This window comes from Panthera leo, chromosome A2, assembly GCF_018350215.1.
Source record: "Panthera leo isolate Ple1 chromosome A2, P.leo_Ple1_pat1.1, whole genome shotgun sequence".
Classification (NCBI taxonomy): domain Eukaryota; kingdom Metazoa; phylum Chordata; class Mammalia; order Carnivora; family Felidae; genus Panthera; species Panthera leo.
The window spans coordinates 138481555-138506581 of NC_056680.1; the positions used below are offsets into that span (position 1 = coordinate 138481555).

Below are 25027 nucleotides of genomic sequence, written 5' to 3' on the forward strand. Positions count from 1 at the left end.
GAACTAGGCAGGTAGCCTCAGAATTCACATTTTATATATATGTTCTGCAAAGAGAATAACCCACGTATGCCACATAGAGATAGAAGGTTAGCTGGAAAGAGTTATTCATCAGGGACTCCAGACAGCTTCCAGAGACAAACACAAACATACCAAGAGATCACAGATAAGAACAGAATTTATTTGCATAGACATTTACATTACCTAACCTAAAACTGGTAGATAGTTCATTTACATTAACCGACTGAATTAAAAAACAAACAAACATTGTTTTAAGTTTATTTGAGAGAGAGAGATAGAAAGAGAGAGAGAGATGTGTGCATGTGCATACGTACATGCAAGTGGGGAAGGGCTGTAGAGAGAGGGAGAGAGAGAATCCCAGTGCAGAGCCCTTACACGGGGCTCAATCCCAAGAAGTGTGAGATCATGGCCTGAGCTGGAATCAAGAGTCAAGTGCTTAACCCACTGGGCCACCCAGGCACCCCAACAGACCGAATTTTTGATAAAAATCTGCAAATTTTTGGTCTGCAACAATAAAAACCTATAAAATTTCTATCAGAATATTTCAAGTTGGATCGCTAATCCTAACATACCGGGGTTCTGGCAAATTACAGCTCACTTCTTAGAATAATTCTCCCTACATCTGCCCTGAAAAATGAAGTGTATGTGCCCTGCTTCTCCAGCAGATGACTCTGACTTTAGATTAAAATTAACCTTTAAAGAATTCTTACTTCATGGAGCCCAGGGAATTTAGAGATCAGGCAAGGGTCTGAAATCCTGGTCTCCCTACACTTAGGTAAATATCATCATTTCATCTGACTGTTGTTAAAGTAAGCACACAAGAAATGAAGACTAATCAAATGCCAGTACGATCAGCATTCTTAAAAGATTTTGTCCTTCTCTTGGGAAGAATTTGAAAGGTATTGGATTGTTTGTTCTGGAAATGGAAACATTTTACTGTAGCTGAGAACAAATCCTGCAAGTAGCCTCCATTAATGTGCTTTCATCCTCAATGGATGGGCCATCCGACACAGCGGCACTGAGGACTAAGACCCAGGCAGTTTATGGAGAGTGAAGATTTCTAAACACTGGTGGTTTTGTGATCTCAACATCTGTCCCTCAGGAACTGGCCTCAGACTGCTGACTCATTATGCATAGCTGTCACATGAGTGGATCATTCGCTCACCAATGACTCCATTAAACACCATTCTGGGCTGCGGTTGAGCACGTTTGCATCATCATGTGCCACGTGAGAAAACAGAATCATCACTTAGGAGCACAGAAGGCACTGCCTTGTGGGAAAGGAGCTGAGAAGGTCTTATCTCAGCAGCGGCATATAACAAATTTACTGGGGACTTTGGCGAGGCAATTCCCTAAAAGTTAGAAAAATCTTTCTACTAGGTTTACCTATGTGTAAGTATATATTTCACAAGGTTCCAGATTGTGCAATAATTGAGTTTTTAATTTGTTGCTTACTACAGAATGGGGTCCACTGGTTCACCTATGCAGGTAATGTATTTGCTAATTTGCAACAATTCCAAAACTTATCTCAAGCACAGAGAGGGAAAAGCCTGTGCAGTTATGTGGGTCTGTTTACTGGTGATTAAAAGCAAAGTATAAAATCCTTCTTCTGCACTGAAATTCTTGTTTACCACTTTTCATAGTTGCTAATGGGTTTTACACCTGCACATTTTGAACTATATTAATTGTGTGAAAGTTGTGGGGAACTAATTGTCTCTGGTGAGAAGGTACAGGTGCAAATATAATGAACAGTAGCAGATTACTCTTCAAAACCATCTACTTGTTAACATAAGACATCATTTGACAATGCAACAATGTTTTGTCATCTGCCTGTGTGCCTGTTTTTCCTTTTTTAGTACTGGAATAAGTTGTTTCTTACAGGGGAGGATTTTTAAAGTAGTGACAACATACCAGTCTGCTCATTCAACAAATATTACTAAGTGCCTATTATGTGTCAGGTACTGCTGTGTATGTTAAAATAAAAACAAATGGGTAAATCCAATATTAATGGGAAGAGGCAAGATGATTCTATGAACCTGATAAGAAATGGATGGGCTTATGAAGACTTAAGACCGTATACCATCAAAGGCTTACATCCGAGTACTGAAAAATGTGAAAAGGTAGAGATGCGCTGTTGATATCCAAGCCAGCTGCTTCCTCATTCAGATAATTAGAAATAATAAATTATTATAATAAATTATATAATATATAATAATATTAATAACAGCTGTAAGGTTGTATGCTATGGTATTAGAAATGTATTTTTTCCTCTTGAATTACTCAAAGAATGAAATATGTGTGCATGCACATAAAGTATGGCCAAATAGTTAATGTCTATGTCTGGGATAAATAATAAGTATGAAATTCACCAATAGTGGGCCTTCTTATCCTTTTTCAGAGCTACGTAAGCCCTTCTGCTTGGATGAGAATCGTTAACCTAGTAGACTCACCCTGAGCTAGACTCCCAGGTGGCAACTTTAAGACTTGTAAGATTTAACATACCCAGAGAGCACAAAAACACTGACTTATCAAAACATATATATATATATATACATATATATATATGTATATATATATATTTTACATATTTTTATTTTGTTTTATTTTTTAATGTTTTATTTATTTTTGACACAGAGACAGAGCATGAGCAGGGGAGGGGCAGAGAGAGAGGGAGACATAGAATCACAAGCAGGCTCCAGGCTCTGAGTTGTCAGCACAGAGCCTGACGCGGGGCTCGAACTCACAGACTGCGAGATCATGACCTGAGCCAAAGTTGGACGCTCAACTGACTGAGCCACCCAGGCACCCCTATTTTACATGTATTTATGTAATATCTAGTCAATTATACAGGCATATAAGTTTTCAAATCATGTCCCTCTGAGGTTCTGGGTGGTAACTCAAGACAACCTTGTGTAGTGGGGAGGAGCTGAAAGGCTCCTGACCCAGGTCTGCCTCTTACCTGCCTCTGATGATGGTTACTTCCCAGGCTATGAGTGGGAGGAAAGACTGTATCACTGGTGGGCATGTACCTTATTGAAATCCACAATTGGCTTCTTCTGCACGAAGTGACCTTAGGAATGGCCTCCTGGTCTTCGAGTTTAGAGGTATCCTGACATGTACTTTATGTCATCCAAAGCCCCAAACTCCACATTTTTCTAGGATTAGTGGAAGTACATACTACAGATATATGCACCTTGAAAATAGTTATAATCACTCTGCTTCTGAATCTGTTTAGAATTTTGTTTAAAGGAGGGTGAATTCATTTCATTTTAAATAATTTTATCCTTAAAAATCTAAAAGCAGTTTGTGTTTCTGCAGCCTAACAGGGAGGAAACATTCCCCTTGACATTATTTAAGGTATAAGTATGTGTACTTTAACGTGTTTCTGGGTATTGCTAAGTTATGGTGAGTCATTAGTGTTATACATGTATATAAAAACCATAAACAAGAAAATGGAATTAATTACATTATTTTAACTTGAAAAGATGAAAACTGAAAAATGTACATTTACAAAAACAATAATTCAAATGAAAGTGTGCTTTAACAACAACAAAAAATCAGACTTACCCATTGACTACCAAACTGGATCATGCCATGGAGAAAAAAAAAAAAAAGATGATGAAGGCGAACATAGGGGAAGAGTAAAAAAATGATGAAAAGTAATTACAATGAGAAAAGAGGCAACAAAATGTCAACTTAAACAGATAATCTAAGAAAAATAGATCCATTTTCATCCAATCGCCACTCTCAACACAAAGGTAAATAAACTGTTTCTGAACATAGAACCAAACAAAACATGAATTGAAGTGAAACAATGGGATATTTATTAAAACGAAAAAAAAGCCTAATTTTTAAAGTACGTTTCTACCAGATCTTTAAAAAAATGGAAACTTTTGTATAAATAAAATATTTCATATGCTATTTCTGTGCCTTGTCTTTTGAATGCAAACTCAGGATACTCTAGATTTGTATAAACAAAGCAGGTAGCTCTCTAGCTTTCTTATTTGCTTGTGAAAAGTAAGGTTTATGTAAAAACACAACACCTAAGCTGTTAAAAGGTGTATCTGAAATTCAATGGCCACTTGTAAAATCTTAGGCAGTCTTCATATAAAAAAGAAGAAACTGACATGAACAAAGGATAAAGGGCCTTCCATTATTATAGTAAAGAAAAGATCAAACACTTCTGTTGGAGACCTTGGTCTTTTAGTCTAATCAAACCAGAGGCTTCTGGAAACAGCATCCAGTATCCCATGCTGCATATCCATATGGGACACTCAGTTCGCTTACCTCTTGTCCTCCATCCAGGGCACAAAGTTTGGCGCTTTGCTTTCTGGCATCGACTAGTACATTGAACATTGTACACACAGAAGCTGGAATGCGCAAGTCAGTTGTTTTGCTTGCCTTTTGCAGCTTGAGTTCAAATGCAGTTCTTGTTCTAGTTATTAAAACATGAATTCATAGTAAGTAATCCTGAACTATGTGTCACCTGTTCAGTAAAAGTGAAATCAACACTACAAGATGCTAATTTAAAACATGCAAATACAGAGTGTTGCATTGCTTGGGAGCTAGGGGATGGGAAGCTCTTCTTTCTCAGGTGTCTCACAGGAGAGATCACAGAGATATTTTATATTACACAGAGCTTTTGCAGTCATGCAGACAGTATCTCTACCCAAATGAAGCTATTTGTTACATCTAGCGTATAACTCTTAATGGAAAGACGTCTTAGTTTTACTTAACTGCCTGGATTAATTTCCAAGTATAAAAACCACTTACTTCTCTGCATTAAAGCAGAACAAATCCTCTGCATCAGAGTTTACCAAATAAAGAAATGTACAAGTCTGGAAAACTCTAAAACATCATAATGAATGTCATCACTTAGGTTTTCTTTCAAATACACATAATTGTAGATAGCTGCTTGAAAGAAACTGTGGAACAGGCAATTTGGAATTTTATTTTTGCTAAAGTACCCAGAGAACCTCCATAACTTTGAGACATCAGAATCACATATGACAAACATGATTTTTTAAACATTAAATAATCTAATTCATGGCCTTGCCTTAGGAAGCCATTAAACCTTATTCTAAAGGCAGGATTGATCTTCCTTGGAAGAATTCAGGATTATTCAATCGCTCCAACCAGTGTTTCTTCCAATATGCTGCCCACATTGCCCTTATATGTGTCATGAATAAGGGCAATGGGAAAGACAAGGCTTGGCTAATGAGAGGTATGATGCTGATTTTGTAGGAAATGTAAAAAAAAAAAAAAAAAAAAAAAGAAAAAAAAAAGAAAAAAAGAAAAAAAGGAAGCACATTTGGAAGAATCCAAAGCCTCATAGTTTATTTCTGGTTAAATTCTGGAGAATGTAAATGGATACTTGGAACTCATTTGATACTGACAGAGACACGAGAAGACAGAAGAATCAATGGCACTGAGCATAATTGGAGTTTGCCAGGCCATTTCACGGCGTACAGACACAGTGCATCATGCATAAAGTAGTTAACAGACCTTTTCCGTATGTCTCCAGAAGTACTGCCTTGGGAATTTAAAGCACAGTATTCCCAGAGAGACAACAATAAGCACAACAGAAATGATTAATATAGTACGGATGCCACTGATGAGGGCAATGGTTAGGAGGCCTAAAAAAATGTCTCAGGTCAAGCCTGTCAGTTACAGGAGTCCCCAGAATTTAGGTCTGAGAACCTCATGTCCATTAAATTTTGTAATAGCAGTACATAACGAAACCTTCCCTTGTGACAATTATATAACAGGTGCTTGGTGAAAAGTGCCACTTTGGCTGCTGGCATACTAAGCAGCGACTTGAAAACACAGGTCTACCTTTTGACACAGGCCTCTATCATATCACTGGCCATTAGTTTAAGTCTTTGCTCTAAGTGGTGGGCAAATTCTTGTTCTGGCCAGTGGAGATCAAAGACAAACATTTGCAGTGCATCAAGTTTCCAAAAAAGGTCTTCTGATGTTGCTGAGCCATTGCTAGAAGAAAAAGGAAACACGAAGAGCATCATTAATGGCCATGGTTAGCTATGAGGATCAACAATACATTGTGATTTCCTTTCTGTATCAATAGCCATTAGTTAAAAAAAAAATAGCAGGTAAATTCCTTAATCATTGGTATTTTCTTTATTCAACCTTCTAAATCTCTTCCTTTTCACTTCTTCTTAATAAGGTAAGGCAAAACACCCAAAACAAAATAGAAATGAATCTAGTAGTAAAGTTTCATAGAAAGGGGTAGAATGGATAAGGGTACTTCACTAAGGAAAAGAAATCAGATTGAACAGGGAAGAACATTTCAAATGCTTTTTACCAATCTTTAAGATAAAGATAAAATTCATAAATGCTTCCTCCTAGAAATTCCGAAAAGTATGTTTTACATAAGAGAACCCATATGACAGCAACTGGAATCTTTACTCTTCTGCTCATGCCTATGTATGTGTCTTTGCCATCATAATGGCTTCTGTGTGTCTACAGACACATATGTAGTGTACAAGATCCTTAAATTTCTCAATTATGGGTAAAGGTGAAACAGGTACTGCCGGTGGAATAACAGGCTGGGAAGGGAGGCAAATATTATGCCCATTTTGAAATGCCTTTTGACTTTTCTAGCTCATAATTCAACCTAACAGTACGAGGTATCTATACAGTCTAACAGAGAAATGACATTCAGGGTGTTCTGTAGTGGGGAACAATTCACGTATTTCAGATCATTCCATCCATCTAACTGTGGAGCATAGATCTGCTCTGTGGTCACTGCTGTGGCAAAGTTACTTAGAGGACTGAAGCTTCACCCCGTGTAGGAAAGTAATTCGTATCAAAGTACATATAACATTTGGGCAAAGGGTAATAGTACTCCTTTCCATTATGCAAGTATATAGCCTAATAAGGAAACAGATGCTTTGAGAGTAAAATGGTCCTATGTTAAAACACACTGAAACTTAAGAATTAAAGGAGAGAAAAGCCCCTGTGTGATTCATTTCTCCTCAGCTTTCCCATAAATGTTTCACATATACTAACCTAAAAGTTCTGTTTTGGGTGTGCAAAAGAAAATCAGAGAAATAAAATAATTTTTCACAAAAGCACAGCAGAAAACTTTTATAAAAGTAAAATTCTTTTATATATTTTTAAACGTTTATTTATTTTTGAGAGAGAGACAGAGTGTGAGAGGGGGAAGGGCAGAGAGAGAGAGGGACACAGAATCCGAACCAGGCTCCAGGCTCTGAGCGGTCAGCCCAGAACCTGATGTGGGGCTTAGACTCGTGAACTGTGAGATCACGACCTGAGCCAAAGTTGGACACTTAATGGACGGAGCCATGCAGGTGCCCCTATAAAAATAAAATTCTTTTAAATACCCATTTTGTTTGGATAAATATATCTTAATTAGTTGGCTTAAAAAAATCACCTCCTTCTCTGGCTGATTAAATGCTCATTTGCCTCCACCACCTGCACCTCAGCAGCTTTCCTGCATTATCAGCCTACTTTGTGTTTCTTCTCCCAGTCTGCCTGTAATTCCTCATGGTCTCCCTGCCTAGCCAACATGTGCCCAGAGTTAATTCTCAAAGGGAGAATCGCAGCAAAGCCCTGATGCCACCTCTTTACTCAATATCTCTTCACACCTTAAATATCAGTGCCCCCAAACTACCATCAATCAAAAGAACCAGACAAACCATGTTGATGTTGATGTGAAAAATGCGAGAAAAAACACCATACTTATTTCTCCCTTTTGCCATATATAGAATAAAAATAAGAGGAAAAAATGACCAGGCAAAATCCTCCTATATATCCATAGTATACAATGCGGTAAATTAGAGGACCTAGATTTTAAAAGTAATTGAATACAATTGGTTAAAGAAGCAAACCTACTACTTATCATTATTTACTTTGGAGAAATATAAGTAGCTATTTGCAACATGAATGTATTCTTCACAGCATAACAAAACAACAAAAACCACCATCAAGACAAAGTCTGAAATAGTGAAGGTGGAATTCTATTGAAAATGGACTTTCTCATAACATATAACAAATCTTTACAGAGAGTATGGATATATGTACTGTTCTTTGATGCTATGGTAAGACTCTAGAATAATAAGTGTGCTTAATTGGGAATGTAATTACGGTAACAAGTGTTTGTTATACTTAGATAAAAAAATGTAAATAAGTTTTCTCTTGAGCTGGAATATATACCTTGCAATTTACTCAGAACTTTTTCATTTTAAAATTATTTCTAATCAGTGACCTATTCTGAAAGTATTATTAACAGATCAAAGAATTCAAATGTGAATAATGGATTCTGAGATAATTTCCTAAAACCACCAGTAGGGAACTTATCTTACTGCATCTACTTTTAGAGCTGAAAAAAACCCAGAAGGAAGATGGGGAGGAGAACCTTGTAAGGTGATACACACATTAATAGATAAGGATGTACCTTTAAAGCCATAGTTGTGTTGTACTTTTAATTCCTTATATATATGAAATGGAATGATTTGGGCGGTATTTAATGCTTTATAACAAAAGTTAAAAAAAACTGGCACCTGGCCTGGCTCAGTCAGTGGAGCATGCAACTCTTAATCTTGGGGTCATGGGTTCAAGTCTGACATTGGGAATAGAGATTACTTAAAAAAATAAAAATAAAATCTTTAACAACTCCCTCCTCCCCTCCCCCTGCAAATAAAAAAAAAAAAAAACCAACTAGTTGTGATTACATCATAACATTAACAAGTAATTCGGAGCACCCTGCTGAAGAGCCTAATGTTGATAATCCTAGCAGGAAAAGATAATAGTGACTAACTTGTATACCATATTTTTTTATTTATCCAGAATGATGAAAATATGAGCACTTTATTTACAAAGCCACAGTCTGTCCTGACTCGTGTCTTGAGGGTCATTTTAAAAAGGGGCTTCCAATAATGAGATTCAGGTTTCAGACATACCTCAAAGCTAATAAAATAATAATGACAAAAAAATCTAAATTTCTCAAGGTAATGCCCACAATGGTGTTCTTGGTGAAAATCAAGGGGGGGAAACAGATGAGGGATGAGGAAGAAGAGGAGTGAAATTATGAAACAGTATTAAGAAGCACAAAAACACATCAACTTAGATTCATTATACTTCCTAGATAATTGCCAAGCACACACACACACCACTCTAGACACCGTAAGTGCCCAAAGCATTTGCCTGATAAAGATTCACATGTAACCCAATATCCTAATAATTAGCACGGGCACAGTGACGATGTTTAACTTAGAGAAGTATTGCTAAGCTGTCTTGCAAGTTATTCTTTTCTTTCTTGGTCTTTCTTTTCTTGAACGTATGCAGCCTTGACCGGGAGCAGGTTTAACAGTGGTGGGAGGACTGGCACACAGGATGCTGGACAAGTTCTTAGCTAGTATATTCTCTGGAAGCCTGATACATAAATGAGAGGAGTGAGAGCTTGGTTGTCAGGCAGACCTCAATTCGAAGCTCACCTCTGTCACTCACTGTGAGACCCCGGGCAGGTTCTGTTTCTTACCTTCTTTAGGACTTGGTTTCCTTAACTGTAAAACGGGGACCATGACATTTACCTCACAGGGTTGTTATAAGGCTTAAGTGAGATAAAGGATTTGGCATTGTAACTGGGACATAATAAATGCTCAATGAATGGTAGCTATTTTTCTTCCTCTAGTATTATTCTTTCTAGCTGACTTCATGGGAGATGTTGGGCAAAACATGGACTATTATTGAGTTCATCTGTTGCCTATGAGGCTCATATTTTTGAAAACTATACAATCATGAATAATGATGACCGATGACAGTAATAATGACAATAAAATCATAATGTAGAATAGGAGTAGTTGTTATGATTGACAGCCTAGGGTGTGCCGGGAACTTTTCATAGTTTTCTCCCCCCTTTTCTTCTCACAAAAATGTCTTTAAATTATGTATCATAACCATTTCAGAGTTGAGGAAACTGAGGGTAGGAGAGAACTTAATGAATAACAAGCAAGGGTCTAAATTCAGTGCTGCTCAATTTCAAAGCCTGTGTCCTTTTCGTTTTAATGACCCTTAGTTACCAAATCTGCAATAGGTAGGCTTATCACAAGGTGGAGTTAATAAATACAGTTTTTCAAGATACACAGATTACTTAAAAATCACGGGTCACATCAACTGATATGTGAACGGACAAAAGAAGAATTTGCTCGTGTTAGGAAATAAAGGACAATCACTTCTCTGCAACCTACAATATTATTTCTTTAAAAGTGAGACTAAGAAAAAAGGATTATATTCTTGAAACTGTTCTTACAATGGTTTTCTACATGTGCAAGAGAACCTATGTGGGAAGTAACACAGCTGGAGCCAACTAAGGTTCCTAGACATACTGGTACCATATTGATTGCCTGGACTCTATGATTTAGGCTGGAGTCTACAACCTGGGTCGCAAAATGACCTCGGACCAACAGATTACATACAGGCTACACCAATCCAGTGAGTGTTAAAAAAAAAAACAAAACTGCATCATTTATCATCGCTATGCTAAGCTTAGCTTAATAGCTTAAAAACTCAAACAAAACCAAAACATAGTGTCCCTCAACCAACGATGATAAATGCCATGCAATCTAAACACATGTGCACAGAACACAGCCCAGGCCATGCACTAGCTCACACACCACCAGGAAATAAGTGAGGAATACACACGTGGACTCATATAAAGAAGCCATCCACGAAGGAGTAGAAAAGCTAGGAATCTGTGGAAGATTAAGAGGCAGACTTGGAACTTTTGGAAGAGCTACATTGGGAAGACTGTTGGCGATATTCCTGTAAAGAAACAAACAACGTGGGAAGGGACCACCATAAGCAAGAACTACAGACGGCCACGTGTAAAGTCATAAGGTCAGGATTGAAGAGACAGATGTTCCATGGACACCAGGCAAGATACCCACTTGACAGGCTGCCACGTCTCTTGCTCGAAGCCTCTGTGAATTGACTGGGCAATGGAGGACTCCATGAGATCCACGTAGCGAACAACCAAGGGCACAAAGATCTCTTGCAAGTGTTTGTGAAATTTTCCATTACGTAAAAGTGCTGAAACAGTCAAGCAGAAATATGTTTGTCAGAGGGATCACATCAGGCATTTGGGAAACAGGGGTGAAAAAAACGTTTCCTGAAAGAGTCTGACACAGAAGAACTGACATAGATGATAATGGGTCTTGCTCCTCATATTGAATATATCATGAAAGCTAATCAAGAAGTATAATCAACCTCCTAAGCATGGCTGTCAAAACTGCAAATAGATTAGATCTCTATAAAATGTTCCTGGCAGGTGGTATGTTTTTACTTTCTAAGAGGTTTAACACATGGGGCATAGGACTACTTGCTAGAGATTCAAGGGAGCTGTTGGATACACTGAAGGTCTTGACACATGTAAATATAGTGATAAAGAGCGTTACAATCCCTGTGCTATACTGTGTATCACAAAGAGCTAAACCCATTTAATTCTAAGAGCTAAGCTTGATTACTTGTAAGAGATACACTTATTTAATTCACCAAGAGGGTGACTGTGGCCTTGGGAATGTCTAATCTGATTCGTGAACTTTTCAGTTATTTGTGGATTTTCTTGTTACCCAATTTTCCACATGAGTCTTTGAAAACAGCATATCCCCTGCATTTTCCAGGTGTCCATTTGTCTTTAATGAATTCTGCTGTGGAACACCCTACTTACAGCAGTTGTAGAGGTCTTAGAATTTGTGCTACTGGGACAGGACTGTTTAGTAAGTAGGTAGTAGGTAAGGTGCACCTCCCTATACCAGAAGGTGGATGCTTTCTATGCACAGGACATAATTTCATTAGAAGACGTTCAGTGCTATCTATACACTCTTTGTGTCCCACCCATCCACTCCCCTGACGAATTCATAGGTTGAAATCCTAACTTCCAATGTAATCGTATTAGGAGGTAGAGCCTTGAAGGGATGATTCGGTCATGAGGGCAGAGTCCTCATGAACAGGGTTAGTACCCTCATAAAAGAGATCCCAGAGAAATCCTTCGACCCTTTTGCCATTGAGGACACAGCTCAAAGATGGCCATCTAGGAAGCAAGTTCTCACTGGACACTGAATCTGTGGGCACTCTGATCTTGGACTTCCCAGCCCCCAAAACTGTGAGAAATATATTTCTGTTGTTTATAAGCCACCCAATCTCTGGTACTCTGTTGTAACAGCCTGAATGGACTAAGACAGCCAGTATGTGTCTAAGTTGCACCATGAAAGAAAAGAGAATCTATAGGAAAATACTAAGTAATGTTACATAATATTCAATAAATAATTTGAAATTTTTTAGATGATGGTACATGTTTGTTTCTCAAGTGAACATATCTTAAACCCAGCTGTGATGTTTTTTTGACTCTCAAAGTGAAAACATATTCATTTCAAAATATACATCATGGTTGGCAAAGGTATTTCTGAAGAGATAGTCTTTTAATTGAGCCTAAATGACAGGGTGGCATTCACAGAAGATTTGGAGGGAAGATCTCCAGGTAGAGAGAAGAGCTGGTATGAAAGTTCTAGGCAGGGTATAAGCAGATGCACTTCTAGAAGGACGAGAAAGCTAGTGTGGCAGGAGTAGGGTGAGAGACAGGGAAAGAATAGTGCAAGGTGATGTCTAGGTGGTAGGACATGGGTCCACAGGGAAGCATCATTATTTTTATTATTATTAAGCAGAGGAGTGACACAACAGAATGTGTCCGGCAGCTGTGTGGAAGATGGAGTGGATGACCAAGGAGCGGGTGGGGAGCAAAGAAGGTACCCAGTGCTCAGTGCTTCACTGCAATAGACCAGGTAAAGGGTGATAGTGATGATGAATGGGGACTGGGATTAGAGCAGCAGAGGTGAAAGATGGGGGAAAGTTCTTCAGGACTCCCATTCACTTCTGTGGATCTGAATAGCTGTGTGTGCCTGTGTACAAAATCTAATAATTAGTAACTTTAATAGTAATGTCATAGAAAATACTCCACTAAATATGCCAATTTCCCACATAAATCTTCCTCAGGGCAAAAATACCCCAAAAGCTAAATAGTGCTTTAAAACTTGGGCAAAGTATGTGATGCTTACCATAGTGGCATGAATACTGCTTTAACGGATTCTGAAATTTGTCAGAGGCTGGAAAACTACAGACATGTGAAAGTGGGGTTGGAAAAAATTCTAAATGCAGAGGAAAATACAACCCTGTTTTTTTTTTTCCTATTTCTAGTTAATTTGGTTTAGTATTTTTTGTGGTTAAGTAGGTTTTTTTTTCTGGGTTATCTATATGCGAAAAGATTTCCTATTAAAGTGGGAATGATAATCATATTTAAAGATAAATGTCTTATTTAGGAGACTAATGTTATCTTAATGATGTTTTCATTAGCACGCTGAAAAGAGCTTTATTTATTCCTAGAGATTCAATCAAAGAACTCAAGGTACTATAGATCATGTAATTCAGTTCCTTTTGCCAAATGTCACCTAAATAAGGATGTTGAACATTAAGGATGAAATATTCTGACTCAGGCCACCTAAGTCACTGTGGTAAGCAAATTAAAAAATACACCCCTATCTGAATTTATTGGATCTCCACTTAACAACTCTCCTCCTTCTTCCTCGTCCTTGCCAGAATTTTTGGAGTGTCAAGCACAGTGCTAAGTCTTTTATACGCATTCTCTCATTTAATCATTAAAAAAACTCGATGATAGAAGCACTATTATTTTTTTTTAGTCTTATCAATAAGGAAACTGAGGCACAGAGGATTTAGGGGGCATGTGGCAAAGTCATCTAGTCATTAAACAATAGAACAAGAGCCCTTAACCTCCATAGAGTATAATACTGCCACCTCTCAATTTACATAACCATAAACTATTATCTGTGTATGCATCCATTCCTACATTCATCCAACCTACCAGCAGCCTATCAGCATCTTTTAAGACCTAGAAAAGTAGAGGTTATTTTAGGTAGAAAAATCTTGCAAATGACAAACACATTACTCCACATCTTAGATGAATTATGTTTTTAGAATTAGAATTTGGAAAAACTCAGTTACACTATGAATAAGTCAAGAGATTGAGCAAAACTATTACACTCAATGAAGTGAAAAATGAATGAACACTGAAAATATTCAATGTGCTTATAATACGCATCGAAAGCTGGACAATTTCACATTGCTATGTAGCTAGACTATAGCCTGACCTTTAATTTATGGGGGCTACTAATAAAAAAATGCAGGGACACCTGGGTGGCTCAGTCGGTTAAGCATCTGACTTCGGCTCAGGTCTTGATCTCACAGTTGATGGGTTCCAGCCCTGTGGTGACCGCTCAGAGCCTGGAGCCTGCTTCAGATTCTGTGTCTCCCTCTCTCTCTCTCTCTCTGCCCCCTCCTCTGCTTGCACTCTTGTCTCTCAAAAATAAATAAAAATGTAAAAAAAAAAAATGCAAAGAGCCACAGGCTCTACATCTCAGGTGCTGTTAAGCACTATTGTTATTTTTAACTCGTCCAAGACCAAAACACACACGCACCTATGAAATCATTACATCTACAAATGAGAGTAACTCTACCTCATCAATCCAAACGCTACTTTATTATACATTTGGAGATTAGGTATGTTGGTTATTAAGTCATGCTTAGTTTGTTAAAATGAAGCACATAGGAGAATCAATACTCAATGTTGTTATTAAATATTATAATGATTCTAAGATTAAGTACCAGTTGACTCAAATGTATTTCTAGCAAGAGCTCTCTTTTTTAATACACTTGCTAAGCCCTGAATTCACCAACTTGTTAAATAAGCCTGTTTCTCTCGTATTCCCACCATGGGAGTGAAAGCAGAGACTGTCCACCAGATCACTGTATCTGAAGCTGGTGACTGTACTACCTGCTTGGCTTTTACTTTTTACATACAAAGAGTAATCAAGACCTACATACTTTGCATCCTTAATATCCATCTCAACACATCCCTCCCTCTCTTTATCGTCACTGCTGTTGCCCTACTTCCTCCAGCCTTCTTATCTCCTGCCTTGCCTACTGCAATAATCTCTTTCCCGGCCTTCAGGATCCATATTTTCTCTTTGTCAATCAAATCTCAAGCAGAGGGGCTTGCAAATATATAAAACTAGTAATGTCCTTCCTAAAGACTGTAAACCTTTAGTGGATCATCAACAACAAACTCTAAAAGTCTTTGCATGACATGAAGGCCATCCGTGCCATACCTTAAAACGACTTCTCTGGCTCATCTCTGTTGCCTGACCCTCTTATTTGCTGTGGTCCAGCCATAATGATTTGCACAGTCAGTTCAAGTCTATAATTAACTCCTCCAAACCTTTCTGGAAATGCTTTGCTCTGCTGTCCCCTTGCCCAGTTACTGGTTCCCCCCGTTTACTCACTACTTTGTACAGACCTCCACAGTGGTCCATATCATACTTCTGTACCTACTGCCATTTCTAATCTCCCCACAAGGGTGCAAGGTCCTTGAGGCAGGGACCATGTCTGTATTCTTAGTATCCAGCAAAGTGCATGACTCCAAGCAACTGTTCAAATGTTCGTTGAGTGAATAATTACTTGGATACAACATTAAGATGACTACATTATTATTCAGGGAACTGTCTAAGAACTTACTGAAGCCTATATATCTCTTCAAATTTTATATAGAATATATGGTATTAAATACTATTGGTATGAATATCCTATTTTTTTAATGTTTATTTATTTTTGAGAGAGTGTGAAAGCACAGGGGAGGTGCAAAGAGAGAGAGAGGGAAAGAGAGGCTCCAAAGCTGGCTCTGTGCTGCCAGAACAGAGCCCGATGTGGGGCTCAAACTCACAAACCGTGAGATCATGACCTGAGCTGAAATCAGAAGCTAAACCTGAGCTACTCACGTGTCCTTGAATATCTTATTTAAAATAGGGTAGTCCAGATGTCTAAGACCAGACTACTAAAAATTCTACTGGATATGAATGTGGCTATTTTATGTCTCTTATCTTAATGAATGTGGTAAGAGGAGTATTTTTTGTGTTCAGTCATGACTCTTGATAGCAAACTAACACATCCTGCAGATTAGGAGAAAAGGGAGGTTTTCTCTATTTCCTAAGACCTGTCACAAATGCTTACTTCTGGCCAAAAGTCTGCTCATGTTGCCTCAGGGTGTTCCTTTTTATTTTTTAAAAATCAAATTATAGACCCATTTTCCAAAGTTTTAGAAAACTGGCAATTGGCAGTATTATTTCTTTGGTAATTAGACTCAGGAAAGGTGGGGGGAGGGGCGGCGCGTGGTGGAGAAGGGAGGGATGGAGAGAAGGAGGAAGAGAGAGAAGAAAAGAAATACAGAAAAAATGCAGAAGGAGCAAGAAAGAAAAGCGAAAGCTTCGGGTCAAAAGGCAAGACTAGAGAAACACACAGGACACTGTACTTGTGTATGTAAATGCATGCTCTTTTTCTCAGTTGCCCATATGCCAGTTTGCATTCCACTCCTATCAGACACCATCAAACGCCCTCTTACTATGGAGCCCCAGGCATCAGCATGAGTGCTTCTATCTTCTCCATATGGTTTAGTAAGGGTAGGCTGCGATTTGGGGTTGCCACCTGTCCAGATCAAGCCTCTGCAGGGCACCCCTTCTAACAGCTTATTCCAAGAGGCAACTCCTCAATGTGGCCTCCTCCAAGAATGCTTCTGACAGTATATCCGAGGTGTGGAAGCAGAAAGGACTGCTTGGAAGGAGTCTAAAATAGTGGTTACGAGAATGTAAGTGGAGGACCCAGCATCTACTTTGTTAAATAATCATTTTCCCCTCAAAGATTCCATGTTTCCAAATACCACCTTGTCAGAAAATAATGAAGCATCAATGACATCTAGCTGAACAGTACAATTAGAAATGGCAAAAAGGAAGCAAACGGCTTAAATAAAAGGTAAACTAGGGATGCGGATGTGCCCAATTATTTTGAGCATCCCAATAATTAAGAAATTAATGTTGATTATTTACATACCAAAAAGAGTCTTACATTTACAAAAGTACTTGTCATAGGCTTTTAATAGTAAGATTTCATCTAAGAATATAAACTATGATCCAATTAATAACAATTACTGAGATAGTAATCACTGGACAAGTGAAGAATAAGCAGATAAAAGAGTTCCTGTATTCTTTTTAGGGTAAAAATATGCTGGTGACTCCTGAGCCCATTTAATCCAATTTTATACTGTACCACCCCCTTCCAATTAGTCAGCATTAATGGATTACTAGGGTGAATGACTTCTCCTAAAATTCTAAATAGCCATTTGAGAAGGAAACTAGTAATTCATGACCAGCAAAATAAACAGCACTGACCACAATAAAAACAAGACTTTGCCATAAAACAACAATTATTCAAGGGACTACAAACTATGGATCCTGCACAGTGAAAACCCAGGAGACTAAGACATAAAATTAGTTGACAAATGTATACAATGAGGATCACTGAAATCTGAACAAGGGCTTCAGGAGAAAAGTCAGGAAGATTGCAGCCTAGAACAGAATGATGTACAAGGAAGAAAATACACACAGCAAAACAAACAAAAAAAAAAATCCCGAGATCTAGAAATAGCACCAGCCAAGAATCTGGCACATTAAATAGGCACTACATAAATGTGTGTTTACTGAATAAATACCAATAAATATCCACTGCCTAAAGGAAACTCTGAGAGTGTCCCTTCGAAGTTTAAGTAGAATAGGAAACTCACTGGGTGTTATTTTCCTTTTAATTAAAAGCTTAATAAGTAAATCTATATACTTTGGTAATATTTAATTTGTACAATTACTAGCATAACAACCTCCTAAAACCACATCCAATTCTTCCTTTCCCCTTGGTGCACTTGTTAAAAATTATCTATCTACCTACCTACCTATGTATCTGCCTAACCTACCTACGGAGCAATAGCACTGATGTTATGTTTCCTATATTTTGGACAGCAACCCCAAATCCAACAAATCCAAGTTTAAAACTATAATTAAAGATGCCATAGTACAGTACACATAATTGAGTTCTATTTCTACAATCTATATTGCATTATAGTCAGTAAGGCATATATGTCCATATGCTCTACTAGATGATAAGCTTTTCAAGGGCCAGGACTGTTTTTTCATCCAGGTTTCTGCAAAGTGACTGGGACTTGTAAATTTTAGGCATTCAGTACATGTTTGTTGCAGAATTAATTCAGGAAAAAACCCGATATAAACATTAACCAAGGCTTAGGGTAAACATAGACAACGAAGTCTCATGGTCCTGCTCTTCTCATGCTGTCTTTTACGAGATTAATAAAAAATCCAAATGGAGAAGTCTGTAATTTTATTCCAGTTACATACAGCTTTCTGACTGGGATTATGTTCCTCAATGCCTGCCCTAGGTGATGAAAACAATTGAGTTTGGCTGTAACGTGATCAACAACCCTCAAGTGTAGGCTTCTTGATGCTCATGGCCGTAGGGGTTACAGAGCTTTCTGCAAATCTACTGTGAGGGACACGTAGGCATTTTAGAGCAGGTTATTTTTTTTTCAGGCATTAAGTTCTATGAAAATATAAAAATCAGACTGAAAATTTTAGATGTCTACATGTGGTAAAGAATCTAGAGCAACACTGGAACTCAACTACAAAAAAAAAGGCTAGTGACTGCTTGTTTTTACATTTATTTTACTCTACACACTGACAGAACACATTCTGACATGTAATTTTGCATTCAGTCAACTCTGGAAACTGGAGTTAAATACATTTTTGCATTTTTGTGGTCATCTCATCATTTGTAAAAGTGCCTATCTATAAAACTAGGCTGGCACACAGCCCTGTTGTCATCTAGAAGTCATATCCTTTCTGCATTGTGCCTCGTAGATGTATGTACAGATGTATCTATAAACACCAATTCGTGAATTTCAGATGCACGGCTCATTTAAGCGCTTGAGACAGGATAACACGCAGGTGTCAGCCCTCCATATTTCAAAGCTTGAAGATTAACCTAATATACAATATGGTGACCTAACCATTCTTCATTTGAAAGAAATCTGAAAAATAATCTCTGATACAGCCTAAGTGTGAGAATAACCCAGCGGGATTTCCACTTCTTCATTTCTTAATGAGTTTTTTGATAATGAGAGGTGACTTTGCCAGTCACTCTGGGCTCTATTATGGCTAATTTGACTCCACTTCACTCTCCTTGTTAATTATTAACACTAGCCTTTTTATCCTCATGAGACCACATTCCAATTTTTCCTTTTTCGATTTTTATGAGCCCATCTTTATGAAGGTGAAAGTCTTGGAGAATAGGTTTTCACTTAGTGCAGAGCCCGAACATTTATTATTCGTTTAGGCAGAGACGCTGTGACATTGATTATATAAGCACGGGTGTTCTTCAGGATGGCTTTAATGTGCTAGCAATGTGAAAAGGCTGTTAATTAAAGAAGCAGCACCGTGGTATTTTTCACTTGGGAATCAGTTCCCAAAAGAATGGTCATTTGCCACTTGCTAACATATCCACAGATTAAGAGGTGACTAGCTCTAAGGGTTTGCCTTTCAGTAGTGCTGAAAGAAATGATTTGTGCCATTTGCAGATGGCTTTCATTTGTCAGAAGCGGTCACTTGCCATATCTATTATCGACAGGACAATTGTGGCAGACAGCACGCAAGGGTAGAATCTATTTGTACTAGCGTTAGAGTCACACAGTATCATTTAACTATCATGCTAATTGCTTCATTATGAAAACATTTATTTTCCCTCAACTTTAATACATCTCTTTCTCAAAATTGTTTCCTTAGATACCATTTAAAGTAATTACCCATCTAATTATCTCTTTAGTTGGGGCAGGGGGAGTGGATCAGGGTGGATGGAGGTAGGATGGATGGACGAGGAGGGAGCTCAGTCTTTTCTGGACAGAAATAAAGGAGCCGGAGTTTGTTTTCATCATCAGTCCTGCTCTGGGAATCAGTGGGTGAGTCTGTGAGGGGCGGGAGATTGGGGACAGTTGCTAAAATTATGGTGCAGCTGATACTCTTCCCTGGAGGAAAACTACATTTCATCTCCAAGGGTTCTTAAGGCTAAGGCTTTCCCCAATCATGCCCAACTCTACAGAAAGACGCATGACCCCGACAGAATTTTTCTCCTCCTTACAACAGAAACTGAATCTGCTGTCTTGAATCTTTCCCCCAACTAATTAGTTCAGTCCCTGGCATTCTCATTGTGGACGTTTCATATCATACGTGATAGGACAACATACACCATTTATCTGACTCTGTACCCTTTAACCAACTCTCTTCCTCTGCCCCCACAACTCAAGGGCTTTATGAAAATTTTCTGAGGTGAAAACAAAACTTCATGGAATCTCCTGTCTTCCTTTAAAAAATTATATTATTTTGTAAATGCCCCAGAATCTGCTTTTGTTCGCACAGGCCAAGACGGAACTGGAGACCAAGGGGGCGGGCTCCTGCTCACCTCTGTCTGTGACTCCCATCGGCCAGCTCCTGCCTGGCCACATCACCTCTTAGGGATTTACTTTCCTAGGCTGGAAAATGGAGAGCTTTGTCTAAAATCCTGTCCCCTTTCCAAAAGATAAACACCTATTTTTATTTTTTTTTAAATTTTTTTTTTTTTCAACGTTTTTTATTTATTTTTGGGACAGAGAGAGACAGAGCATGAACGGGGGAGGGGCAGAGAGAGAGGGAGACACAGAATCGGAAACAGGCTCCAGGCTCCGAGCCATCAGCCCAGAGCCTGACGCGGGGCTCGAACTCACAGACCGCGAGATCGTGACCTGGCTGAAGTCGGACGCTCAACCGACTGCGCCACCCAGGCGCCCCAACACCTATTTTTAAAATATCCAAGCATTAAGAAAGAGGGCAAACAACCAGTGGGGACATATTGAATTATTCATTAAAAAAACGCAAAACAACCCGGCTACCAAGTTTTCAAGGCACAAATAAATGAAGTAAAATTTTTAACCCGTACCTCCATTACTTTGAGGTGTGTCAGTAATTTTTATTTTGGGAATGCCAACATAAGCATGCAACATTATTATAAGTCACAACCATTTAAAATCTATAGTATATAATTAGTTGTGTACCACATGTGGGCTAACAGTAAGCACCGTTATTTAGCAAATTCTCTCCTGTTCCAAGACTGGACATTTCAGAGTGATCTGTTTCCTTTACTCCTGGTTAAAGTTGTAATTAATTATAATTTGGACTCTAATGTTAATTGGGTTGATGTGGAAAAAACTGTTATGCCATAGTACTGATGTATAAGGCTCTTTGTTTCTAGGGGGGATTAAAAGGATTGAAGTTTTATGTTTTCCTAAAGCTTTCCAAAAGGCCAATACAGGGGCAGCGGTAGGTTGATATTTTAACATTTGAATTGAATTCACTAAATCGCCATCTGAATATTTCAGGAATTTAATAAAACAAACACATAATTATTAACAATATTCTTCATTACTATCAAGAGTGAATTAATAGCAAAAAGAAAGTACACTTTACCAACTATCAAGATACTCAGTGGTCTTGGCTTTGGATAGTAACTTCTGAGTTTGAGAGGAAAGTGACTGCATTGTATTTCAATTCCCCAGACTCTACTGTGCTCCCAATACCAAAAGGAAATTATGGCACTGGGGAACTTTTCTATTTACCTCACTACATGGAGGAGCTGTTTTTCTCTGAAATAATTGATGTTTTCTCAAATCTGTTAATCACTGCAAAATCAAAGCCAAGATCTAGACTTACCTCAAAACTGATAGTGCTCAAAAGAGATCAGTAATAAATGCTTCTATGTTTTAGTTGAATAATTTACAACACAACATAAAACTATACTTTATGCATTTAATAGTAGCCAATGTTATAGAAATGATTTAAAACGGGAAATTTTTAATTTAAAATTCAATTATTTTGAATTAAATATATGCAGGTCTGGCTAAAAATTAACTTTCTGCTATTCTCACTTTAGTGTTCCTTTTTATTTCTCTAGTTCTACAGAAAGTGGTTTATTGCTTTTAGAACAAAATAAGATGCTTTCAGAACTTTTGTTAGTGAAGAAAAACCGCTAGCACTTGAAAACTTTTCTAAAACATTATTTTGTCAGCTGATGGAAGTAGGCACTTCAACAGAGAAAACTCTCCCCCGGGCAACTGTGTGGAGCCCAAGCTGTCCAATTCGATGCAGCTAATGGCTTAGAAGCGGGACTTGTATTTGCAACTGGCCTCCTGAATGTCAGGTCTGATCTCCTTGCCTTGATGCCCGAGGTACTCTTTCTTCTCCGGCACCCACTCACGGCTCTTTGTCACCACCCTGCACCACGCAATCCCGTACGAGACCCTGTCTAGGTGTGTTTGTTAGGTGCTGCCTATGGATCAGGCAGGGGGCCAAGCTACTTTTGGGACAACACAGGCTAATATCAATCAGCTCGTGAGAGTCTGGCAGTATCTAAGGAGAGCCAGAGGCCTCCTGCCCAGTGCTGCCACTTTAGACCCTCGTGTGTCTGTGGCCTGATATAGACCAAGTGGGAGCTCCCAGCAACTACAGATGTCTGAGGCAGGAAAATAAGGTTATTAGGTCATGACAGCCCCGACAATGATCCTTGAGAGCTGATCTTGGCCTCCAACCCTGGTTGAAGAGAAAAGGGACCCACACAGCCCCATGGGAGAGAGGCCCTTCGTTTTAGTGTTCTTTTTGATATAACTCTCATAAATTCACACCTGCAATGTAAGAACTCTTATTAAAAATAAATACTAGGGATGTCTGGGTGGCTCAGTCAGTTGAGGGTCCCACTCTTGACTTCGGCTCAGGTCATGATCTCATGGTTCATGGGATTGAGCCCCATGGACTCTGTGGTGACAGCTTGGAGCCTGTTTGGGATTCTCTCTCTCCTTCTCTCTCTGCCTCCAATCCCCCGCCCCCGCCCCACTCTCTCTCTCTCTCAAAATAAATACATAAGCTTAAAAAAATAAATATTAAAGGAGGCCAATTCATTGGAGTTTGCAGTATAGGTCCCCCCCCCCAAATTTCTTAGAAACCTATACTTGTTTTCTCCATGCATAAATACTGATATGTTGAATAAGTTAAATGATTCATCACCTTTACTGTTTGACTATGAACATTAATAAATGCCTCATTTTTGAATGAACTCCCAAATAAATTTAAATATGGTCAATTCTTGACTTTTTCATACAAATGGAGAAAGCAATGCTCAAAATAAGCCTACAACTATTTATGTTCAGTTAGGGACTTAATGAATAATACATATATTTATTTTTGACAGCAGGTTTATTGTCTTAAGATAATATGAAACCTGACTTATAAGTTCTTAGCAGAAAATAAATGATGCTAAGAGACTGGGAAAAGAAGAAGGTCATTCAAAGTCTGCTAGCTGGGAGGAGGGAACCAAAGTACAATTTAAAAGCTGGCTGGGATCATTTGCAGAATGAATGATTCACATACAGATAATGTGGGTTTAGCTACTTCTGAGAGTAGACATTGTGGTTAGATATGAATTAGGAAATGTAGCTTAGTTCTTTGGCTTTCTAGTAGGATATTTTGGAAATGAAATTGGATAGGAGAATGAAATTAGTTGAAAGAGTCGAGACTGAAATTTTCACAGACTAACACCTATAATATTTATTTTGTGTCTACTATATGTGCACTATTATGGTGTTCAATCCTCACCATCAATGACACTGTATGTACTATTATTTTCCTTCCTTTATAGATGAAGAACCTAAAGTTCACAGGGGTCAAGCTACTGTCAAAGGTCAAGTTGTAAGTGGCAGAGACAGATGTGAATCTCTCTGGCATCACAGTCCATGTTAATAATTACTAAAAATCACACCTCTCTTACTGTAACAGAGGTTCTTGACCTGTCATCCTAAATCTGATGTCTATGGGGAGTCTAATATTACACACAATTTCATATTAATGTGGATTTCCCCCTCCAGCAAAACAGTTACAGTTTTATCAGAGACTGAAAAGGATGAACAACAAAGAAAGGTAAGATGTAACAGAACAGAGTGAGGAACAAAACCGAAAGAGTAAGTTTTTTAGCTACAAAAAATTAAGAATGTTTGAGAGAGAGAGAGAGAAAGAGGGGACGAGGAACAGGGGAGGGGCAGAGAGGGAGGGATAGAGAATCCCAAGCAGGTTCCATGCTGTCAGTGCAGAGCCCGACCCAGGGCTCAAACTCATGAACTGTGAGATCATGACCTGAGCTGAAATCGAGAGCCGGACGCTTAACTGACCAAGCCATCTGGGTGCCCCAAGAGTAATTTTTTTAAAAACAAAGATAAATGTAAAGACATGGATTTAAGTTTAAGCCTAAGTACATAACAGTGATGTCCTGGAACGAGGGCAGTAAAAGGATCTGGAGTTTTAACTTACATTAAGTTTGCAATGTATCACAGGGTGACTGAGTTCCTTGGCAAGTTAGAGCAGCATGAGCTGCACAAAGACAGGGCAGAGGGACAGCACCTCTCCTGGGGGTCTGGGTTACTCAGGCCACATTGTGAGCACTGTGCTCTTCACAGCACCACACTCCAGAGCAATACTGAAACATGGACTGAGGTCTATGCAGAGGAAGGTGGTAAGAGTGGTAATGGGCACAGAAACACTATCACGCGAGAAAGGACTGAATGACCTAGCAATAATGGCTCAGAGAAGAAAACACACAATAGTGCAAGGCTGTTACATCGATCACGTAGAACAAGTCAGAAGCAGAGGGGAGGAGGCAGCAGAGATCAACTTGGTCTATAATGGGAAGAACAGGATAGAACAGGTAATTGGTGACCTGTGATCACTGCCAAGTGTTGAAGCAAAGGCCGTCAGTAGTAACCAAACTTGGGTTTAAGGGAACTTTAAAAAGAATCATCATAAGAAAGGCCCAGGAATCTGTGTGTTAAGAAATGTCCCCATAACGTTCTGATGTAAAACTAGGTTTGTTCTGGCTTCTAGAAGACCATGTACCAGAAAAGTTGTAAAAGTTGTTATTGCATTGGAAAGAAATGTCTCAATAG

General features: G+C 38.6%; 1 protein-coding gene and 1 non-coding gene across 9 annotated transcripts in view; both read right to left on the reverse strand.

Annotated features, from left to right (window-relative positions):
* CADPS2 (calcium dependent secretion activator 2) overlaps positions 1–25027 on the reverse strand; it is a 534192-nt gene that overhangs the window by 54582 nt on the left and 454583 nt on the right. For all 8 annotated transcript variants that reach the window (XM_042923255.1, XM_042923240.1, XM_042923248.1 and 5 more), the window contains 4 exons: positions 10947–11088; positions 5854–6009; positions 4306–4453; positions 3586–3600 (listed from right to left, as the gene is read on the reverse strand). In XM_042923255.1, coding sequence (XP_042779189.1) covers positions 3586–3600; positions 4306–4453; positions 5854–6009; positions 10947–11088 — 461 coding nt within the window. The remainder of the gene's footprint in view (positions 1–3585; positions 3601–4305; positions 4454–5853; positions 6010–10946; positions 11089–25027) is intronic.
* LOC122214700 lies at positions 22546–22675 on the reverse strand. Its single transcript, XR_006200075.1, has one exon.